This window comes from Pseudophryne corroboree, chromosome 1, assembly GCF_028390025.1.
Source record: "Pseudophryne corroboree isolate aPseCor3 chromosome 1, aPseCor3.hap2, whole genome shotgun sequence".
NCBI classification, from domain to species: domain Eukaryota; kingdom Metazoa; phylum Chordata; class Amphibia; order Anura; family Myobatrachidae; genus Pseudophryne; species Pseudophryne corroboree.
Genome location: NC_086444.1, coordinates 426,611,656 through 426,621,611, shown reverse-complemented (window position 1 = coordinate 426,621,611; position 9,956 = coordinate 426,611,656). Strand labels below are relative to the sequence as shown.

General features: G+C 40.5%; 1 protein-coding gene across 1 annotated transcript; it reads left to right on the top strand.

The window, feature by feature from the left end:
- The first annotated feature begins 4,389 nt into the window (after positions 1-4,389).
- Positions 4,390-5,379, top strand: LOC134960339 (olfactory receptor 10A7-like). The gene has a single exon (XM_063941587.1). It carries the CDS (start codon positions 4,390-4,392, stop codon positions 5,377-5,379), a length of 990 nt encoding a protein of 329 aa, XP_063797657.1.
- Positions 5,380-9,956: the final 4,577 nt, after the last annotated feature.

Below are 9,956 nucleotides of genomic sequence, written 5' to 3'. Positions count from 1 at the left end.
CTACTGAAGGGTATGTGTGTCTGGCACTGCTGAGGGTATATGTGTATCTGGCACTACTGGGGGCGTATGTGTATCTGGCACTGCTGGGGGGTATGTGCATTTGGCACTGCTGGGGTGTAAGTGTATCTGGCACTGCTGGGGGCATATGTGTATCTGGCAACTAATGCATATGGAAGGAGAGAGCGCATAAAGTTTTATAAGAGTTTATTACAATTTAAAAATCATAAAAGGATTTTTTCTTAGTTTATAATATTAATACATGCATATAATACTAAAATGCTAATTAAACCACTTAATCTGTATTGATTATACTGCTAACACATGTAAATCATTAGTCATCCATCAATATTAAATCCACATAGTCCATAGATTTGAATTCGGTGACCGCTGTCACTCAGTATCAAACTCAAGTTCCAGAGTCCCTTTTGTGTTTAATCGAGTTGATATTTTATAATTATGTCCCACACATAAGAGGATCTCTTATAAGATTGAACCGTGTTATTTATAATGAATACATGCTGCTGCATTAGTTAAATTGTGCTCTGAACGGCCATTCATCTGTAGATTTTCACTTATGCTGATTATTTTTGATGTGCATAAATTGCCTTAGCCAGGTATTGCATCGAAATTTGCAGAAAGACTTTTTATGATTTATCACAAGCAATGTTTCTCACCTCACTGCAGACCGGGTATCAGTTCTCCCCGTTAGTTATGAGCCACTCAGAGCCGTAACATGCCACCGCTGTCAGCTCTATTTTTCCTGTATCGCTCCGTCTGCAGGAGTCAGGTGAAGCGGACCGTGATGAATGCTCCCAGCTACGGCCACGTATTGCTCACACTCCCCGTCTGTTTCCCCAGTGTGCGACCAACCTCTCTCAGCCGGAGATCATATGATGTAGTTGGTGGGGGGGGGGGGAAGGTTTGGATAAACGTGCCGCCGGACTTTAAACCTGCTGGGGCCGCGATGCTTCTCACCTCCGGTTTGCAGGTAACAGAAAGATAACTGCTAGACCTCGCAAATTGCCAGCTTCTACGACAGTGCGGTCCGTATCAGAGTCTCAAGTGGATTTTAATAAGCACAAGAGTATGGCACTCTTAACGCGTTTCTCCGTTGTAGTATTCTAACGGTTTCCTCAGAAGATAGCCACCTGTATAGAACACCCTTTATTTAAACCGAGTCTCCTCCAATCGTATGTTCCTGTTCATTATAAGGAACAGGTGTGCTCCAGGTGTATATGCATAAACGTTTCTTTATGACTAGTTGAATATAATACATTCAGCACATAAAAACATTCTATCTTATATTCATACCTAATTAATATACTTTGTATAATCCATCACATATAACTTTCATTAGAAGGTCAATTAATATTTAAAAAATGGTGACAACACGTGAGAGGTATAATTAGTCTTATTTCGTCACTATAAAGAATAAGTGGAACTACTGTTCTCTTCTCATTATTCACCCAGGGTTTAGCCTGGTGGAGAGAGCTCCCGACCCACAGCCAGCCGGCCTGGGTTCAAACACCACTCCGCCTCCAACACAGCACAAGGAAAAACAATTACTAGAGAATGAGTAATTGTTTTTCCTTTTTCTCTAATCTTCATATGTCCCCCAACTGGCTCTGGATATAGTTTCATCCTGTTTATAATATGAAACTATTGGAGTAGAAATATCTATTATAACAAAATGGGTGCTAGTTATATGGGGGACATAAGAAGTAGATATAAAACCTTAATATAAGATAGATAAAGTAAGTGGCTAATTTAGAATAGAATAAAATATAAATTTATAGGGGGGAGTGCTGTGTTGGAGGCGGAGTGGTGTTTGAACCCAGGCCGGCTGGCTGTGGGTCGGGAGCTCTCTCCACCAGGCTAAACCCTGGGTGAATAATGAGAAGAGAACAGTAGTTCCACTTATTCTTTATAGTGACGAAATAAGACTAATTATACCTCTCACGTGTTGTCACCATTTTTTAAATATTAATTGACCTTCTAATGAAAGTTATATGTGATGGATTATACAAAGTATATTAATTAGGTATGAATATAAGATAGAATGTTTTTATGTGCTGAATGTATTATATTCAACTAGTCATAAAGAAACGTTTATGCATATACACCTGGAGCACACCTGTTCCTTATAATGAACAGGAACATACGATTGGAGGAGACTCGGTTTAAATAAAGGGTGTTCTATACAGGTGGCTATCTTCTGAGGAAACCGTTAGAATACTACAACGGAGAAACGCGTTAAGAGTGCCATACTCTTGTGCTTATTAAAATCCACTTGAGACTCTGATACGGACCGCACTGTCGTAGAAGCTGGCAATTTGCGAGGTCTAGCAGTTATCTTTCTGTTACCTGCAAACCGGAGGTGAGAAGCATCGCGGCCCCAGCAGGTTTAAAGTCCGGCGGCACGTTTATCCAAACCTTCCCCCCCCCCCCCCCACCAACTACATCATATGATCTCCGGCTGAGAGAGGTTGGTCGCACACTGGGGAAACAGACGGGGAGTGTGAGCAATACGTGGCCGTAGCTGGGAGCATTCATCACGGTCCGCTTCACCTGACTCCTGCAGACGGAGCGATACAGGAAAAATAGAGCTGACAGCGGTGGCATGTTACGGCTCTGAGTGGCTCATAACTAACGGGGAGAACTGATACCCGGTCTGCAGTGAGGTGAGAAACATTGCTTGTGATAAATCATATAAAGTCTTTCTGCAAATTTCGATGCAATACCTGGCTAAGGCAATTTATGCACATCAAAAATAATCAGCATAAGTGAAAATCTACAGATGAATGGCCGTTCAGAGCACAATTTAACTAATGCTGCAGCATGTATTCATTATAAATAACACGGTTCAATCTTATAAGAGATCCTCTTATGTGTGGGACATAATTATAAAATATCAACTCGATTAAACACAAAAGGGACTCTGGAACTTGAGTTTGATACTGAGTGACAGCGGTCACCGAATTCAAATCTATGGACTATGTGGATTTAATATTGATGGATGACTAATGATTTACATGTGTTAGCAGTATAATCAATACAGATTAAGTGGTTTAATTAGCATTTTAGTATTATATGCATGTATTAATATTATAAACTAAGAAAAAATCCTTTTATGATTTTTAAATTGTAATAAACTCTTATAAAACTTTATGCGCTCTCTCCTTCCATATGCATTAGTTGTGTTTAATCTTTGGTAATAATTCAGATTACCAAGTGGGAGCTGCTTGTAGTTTTATATTTCTTTTTTGTTTGTTTTTTGACTAGTCCAAAATAGTAGGAAAGTACTTTGCGCCCGAAATAATATAGACACGCAGTAGTGATAAAAAATCCTTGGTTCACGTCTGTGTGTCTATATATAATTTTAGTAAGTGTATCTGGCACTGCTGGGGGCATATGTGTATCTGGCACTGCTGGGGGCATACGTGTATCTGGCACTCTACTGGGGTGATTATGTGTATCTGACAGTCTACTGGGGTCATTATGTGTATCTGGCACTCTACTGGGGTCATTATGTGTATCTGGCACTCTACTGGGGTCATTATTTGTATCTGACACTATACTGGGGGCAGTATGTGTATCTGGCACTATACTGGGGTCATTATGTGTATCTGGTACTATACTGGGGGCAGTATGTCTCTCTGGCACTATACTGGGGTCATTATGTGTATCTGGTGCTATACTGAGGTCATTATTTGTATCTGGCACTCTACTGGGGTCATTATTTGTATCTGGCACTATACTGGGGGCAGTATGTGTATCTGGCACTATACTGGGGTCATTATGTGTATCTGGCACTCTACTGGGGTCATTATTTGTATCTGGCGCATATACTACTGTTCTTTCCCGGTGTAACCCAAGCACATACACAACATCTTGAAGTGGGCAGAGAGGAAGAGCTTTTTATATACTATGTGGCCACACGCCTTCCAGAATATGACAACGGCCCTTAGTGGGCCCCTGTGATTGCATTTCCCTGGAGGGCTCTTCATGCCCCAGTCCGACACTGTATGTATATATATATATATATATATATAATATGGGAAGGGGCATAATAGCATGGGCATTCTCTGGGATAATTTTTATCATGTCCCTTTTCCGCGAGGCATGCGTATTATGACCCTATTGTAAAAATGGGGGAGAGGGGTGCACCAAAAAGTCTAGTTACGGCTCTGCTGCTCATAGCAGAATTTGTGCACCCTAATAATAGTTAAGTTTTTGTTGCATTCGTACCACTTGAATGTTTTTTTTTTTTTTTTTCACATGGAGAAACAGGTCAGGGATGCTTATGTGTAAGTACTGTACAACTGAGTGGAATAACTACAGTCATAAGCAAATCTGTATTTATCTCCTTTGTGTGTGCAGATGAGATTCATGAATGACAAGGCAAATCAGTCAAATATCCAGGAGTTCATCCTGTTGGGATTCACCAACTTCAATGTGAAGATTCAGCTATTTCTCTTCCCCCTTTTTCTCTTTATCTACATGTTCACTATACTGGGAAACCTTACAATCATCTCTGTGGCCACGCTGGATCCCCTTCTTCATACCCCCATGTATTATTTTCTCCGCAACCTCTCTTTTCTTGAAATGTGCTACATTACAGTAACCCTACCCAAACTTCTGCAAACCTTTGTGGCCAAGAAGAAGACAATTGCTTTCTACAGTTGTTGTACACAGATGTATTGCTTCTTCACCCTCGGTGTGACCGAGTGTTTCCTTCTGGCTGTCATGGCATATGACCGTTTTGTGGCCATCTGCAATCCCTTGCGATACTTTTCAGTTATGAGTAAACCTACATGCTTAAAAATGGCTATGGTCTCTTGGGTCAGTGGCAACCTTATATCCCTTGGCCAGACTGCTTCCATATTTTGCCTTCCTTATTGCGGTCCAAATCTCATCAATCATTTCTTCTGTGACATACCCCCATTGCTGAAGTTGGCCTGCACTGATGTCTCTGCTAATCAGATTGCTGTCTCAGTCACTGGCTTCCTAGTGTTGCCATTACCTTTTGCTTTAGTGCTTTATTCCTATGGACGCATAATTGCTGCCATACTGCGTATCAGTACCAATACAGGACGGAAAAAGGTATTCTCCACATGTGCCTCACACTTTGTCTCCGTCACCTTGTTCTTTGGGACAGGAGCTTTCACTTATGTACGAGTTAAGACCAGTGATACTCCAGATAATGACAAAATATTGTCTCTCCTCTACAGTGTGGTCACCCCTCTGTTAAATCCACTTATATACAGTTTAAGGAATAAGGAAGTAAAAGGGGGCCTCAAAAAACTCATGTGTCAAAAGGTTGAGAAAAAAGAAGCAAAGCAATCTGCAGAAGCACATACATGTAATGTTGACCAATGAGATTGTATTTATTAAAATCATTCTGACAAATTGACAATTCTTTTAATGAGCTTATGAGGCAAATGTAATATCCTTTGAGTTGCAGGCAACCTGGTTTTGCCTTTTTAAAGTATTGCTGCTTAAAATCATTCAACTGAATCACTGAAAAGCTGCAGGTGCCTACAACTCGCAGGGTCTTACATCTAAATGTATGGGCCGGATATAATGATGTCAGAGTTGGCCGAAGGTGCAGGTTCCCAGGTGAACTCGGACATTTTTTTAAAGTGTCAATCCAGTACAAGGCAAAAACATGCCTTGCAAATGATTGCCGCTTTAAAAAAACCAGCACCTCCAGCCAACTCGGACTTCATTACATCCAGACCCATATGTTAGTTCTAGAGGATCATATTTAATAAAAAAAACCTACCCAGTCCCTAAAATTGTGCTGTGAGTTTGAATAACCTTAAGACAAAGTAAACCGCAGTTACCATGGACGACTCTTTAATGGGTGCAGGCTGTGCTGTGCACAATGGCCCCTTGGACAAGGGGGGCTCACACCGCACACCCTGCGCCCTTAGACAATACTTGCTGTACCTATCGGACCCGCAGAACTGCGGGAGCCATTTTCCTGTAGATCTGCACAGTAAAGCAATCATAGGGAATATTACACAGACACCATGTTCCCAGAGGTCTGCGCATGTGTGGTAGACTCTGGCACAGTGCAGTATGCACATAAGACATACAACTGCGATTAGTTTTTGACAAAATTACATTTTTAGTAATCTTAAAATCATTTTATTAAATAGTGTTTTGCTCTGCTTAGATTGATCAATTTTTGAAAACTGGACTTTGGTGAGTTTTTGGAGAACGACTTGTGTTGAGGTGCAGATCTCCACAAGGTAACTTAGAATTTGGAACAGACATTTGCTTTAGTCATCAGCAACTGTTCATAAAAATAACACGGGCTTAAAGAAAACTAATTCCAACAGGGATTGCTCACTCACTTCTTTCCCTGTTTATCAGTGGGCAGCTAGGCAGCATACCACATTAGCCTAAAGCTGGGCATACACTAAGCAATGTCGTTCACAGACATATCACGTTGAATGTTCAGCACAGCTGATGACAGTTATATCTTCAGATGGGATGCAGTCAGTTGTCGGGATCCTGGCGGTCAGGATACTGATCCAATAGTCCTGACAGCGGGACGCGCTGCCGTCCTGCTGCGGGGGTGTTAGGTTTAGGCAGCAGAAGGGTGGTTAGGCTTAGGTCCACACATGGGAACGTTAGAGTTATGGACCGGGGAGGGAGGGTTAGGGTTGGGCACCACCGGGGAGCGTTAGGGATATGGCACCCACAAGGTAGGGGTAGGGTTGGGGCAGGGAAAAGATGAGGGTTTAGGCGGCTAAATGGGGGGCTGTTGGGATAATGATGGACGTGATGCCGCTGTTGATGTACTGACATCCTGTTCATCGGTATATCATACTGAACCCACAGGGGGTGCTGGAGACATTCACACTGGGGACAGGGAGACATATGGGGGAAACAAACAAACAAGTATATACATTGCGCTGACAAATTTACATATATTTATAAAGCATGTATATAATAAAGAATATTAAAAAGTATACATATATGGTTGTGCAATAAACAATCTGTATTCAGGACCAGAAAGTGGAAAGTTCAACTTAAATTCAGACATCCAAGCTAATTGGCAAGCATATTAGAGTGTCCACTTGATGATTTTAGGGCCTCCTGTTAAAAGGTTAACTTCCAGGTATATGTAATAATCGGACAGTTCAAATGACAATTAGGTTCCACATAGGTGAAATTTACTAGTTCCTGTGTTCCAATGAATGGAGTCCAGTAGCTAGGCTCGTATGGCAACAGCAAACTATAATTGATGGAATCCTGGTCCACAATACGCAAGCTGGAACTGGTTGTGCTGTCCTGAACTGTGTCCTGGAACAGGAATTAATGTTGTCTGGAAAGGTCGACAGTCCTGGTCCAAGGTCTGATGCGTTTTGCTGCTCCAGGCAGCTTTTTCAAAAGAATCTGCTAGTGAGACTGTCACCCCTTTTATAGGGAAAATTATGTCATGGGTTGAGAACACCTGGTTCTCAATTAGAAAGTAATCATACTTATACATTTAAATTTTTCGGTAATATCATCATAAAAATATTTGATGGGGCAAATCACACATATACATTGCATCATATATGCAAAAAGATGAGGTTGGAAGCAAAGATCATTCTAATATTTACATGAAAGAGCTGTGCACTTTGGTCATGTAATAATCCCACTGGTCAGATTGCCTGGGACCAAATATTAGCGTGCATGCAGTTAGACACGCTGGTCTTTTCCGGGCATGTGACCCATCTTGCGGTCACGTGATTGCAGGTGCAGGAGCTGCCATACATGGAGCCCCTTCTGCATTCGCGTCATCATCGTATCTAATCCGGTGTTAGTAGTGCTTGTTATTCGACCCGGAAGTGCCGCCATGGAATGCAAATTTGCGTCCATAGAATGCACATCCCATCACATGACTCAGAAGTGCTGCAATGGAACGCAGATTCACATCCGTGGAACTCATAACTGGATGGCTATCCTCCTATTCTTCATAGGATATTTACAAATGGATCTCCATTATAGATCCCATAATTTTTAAACAATAACCCAGTTCATCATACATCACAAGAGTAAAACTACACATTTTGTATGTCACACATCGGGAACTTGGTTCTTTCACATTTTTTGACCCAAAAATAGTAAAACCACTTTATAGTTTATAGGGTCAAAGCAAGGTGTTCAAATATCTATAAGCAGCCATAAGAACAAGAGACAGAAAACTACAAAAGTGAATATTAATAAATAAATGAAATAGATAACTATTCATATTATAATATTGTGTTTAGCTTCAGTGCTTCGTTAAGACCCAGCGGATGTAGACAATTCAGCTGAAATGTCCAATATATCTCCTGTCTACATAATTTACCAAATCTATCGCCACCACGTTTTGTGGCTGGGATATGTTCCAAACCAATCACTCTCAGTGTCACAGGGTTCCCATTATGACACTTACAATAGTGTCTAGGAATACTATGGTTGTTAACTTCATTAATAATATTTCTCTGATATTCTGTAAAGCGGAACTTCAAGGGTCTCGGGGTTCGTCCCACATATTTTAAGTTACATCCACAATACACCATGTATATTACCCAACTTGTATTGCAGTTATTAAAACTTGCAATTGTGTGGTCTCTCTCCACAAATGGTGTAGTTAATTTCATCATTTTGTTAACTGTATACTGGCATGTTATACATTTTGTTTTACCACATTTATAAAAGCCGTTTTGTCTAGGAGGTAACCAAGATATTGTACTTAGGGCTATATTATCTTGTAATGATATAGATTTTAACAAGCACGGGGCCAAGATAGTTTTAAGTGAACGACTCAATTTAAAAATAAACCCAGATCAGTTGGTATACAGTCCCTCAGAACAGAATCATATTTTAATATATTAAAATATGTTTTTATAATTTGCCTAATTTCCCCTGACCTGTTGTTAAAGGTTGAAATAAATTACATTTCTTTTTAGGGAGAGATAGTTTCTTGTTTTGACTTGGGTATCAATAATTGTCTCCTGTCCATCTTGAGTACTTCTTCATAGGCATTGCTGCCTACCTCTTTACATGGTTAGATGTCTGAATGGAGCCATTAATTATCTTGAGGGTCACATCCAGGAAGGAAATCATAAAGGAATTATAGGTATGTGTAAAAACCAAATTAAAAGTGTTAGTGTTGAAAAACTTAACAAATTCTGAAGCTGTCTAGATCCCCATCCCAAATAAAAAATAGATTGTCTATGTAACGTCCATAGAAAACCAAGCGTCCGCGAAACCCGCTCACCCACATGGGCCTGTCTTTGACCACGCCCATGTAGAGGTTAACGTACATCGCGCAAACTGTAGAAAGTAGAAACTGCCTGTGTCTCTCTGTGAGGTCATCATCATTCAATAGCTGTTCCTCTATTGCCTGAATGCACAATAAATGGAGGATGTTGGTATATAAAGGCTTTGAACATCCAGTGTTAGAAAGGCATAGGATGGTTTTCATTTAATTTCTTGAATAAGTTGTAAGAAATGAGTTTTATCATGTATGTGTGACCTCAACAGAGAGACACGAGGCTGGAGATAACTATCCACATAGGCTGAAAGATTAAATGTAAGAGAGAGTTGATACCAGAAATAATAGGTCCCGGGAGTGAGGTAAGGGACTTGTGAATCTTTGGGAGGTGATAGTAGATGCGAATAGTAGAAAAAGAAAACTAAATTCCTCCCTGGTTATGACCCCTTCCATCATAGCCTCATGTAACAAATTATGTCATTCTACAGAGAAGGCTATTGAGGGGTCTTTTAGTAGTCTTTTATAAAATGACTGGTTGTCTAGTTGTCCGGAGGCCTCTTTCATGTAGTCCATCCTTTCCTGGACAACCAGTCCTCCCCCTTTATCAGCCTCCTTAATTACTATTGAGGTGTCTTTTGTTAATTTATTTAAAGCTCTCCTTTCTCTTTTGTTCAAGTTATTATTTGATGTTCTG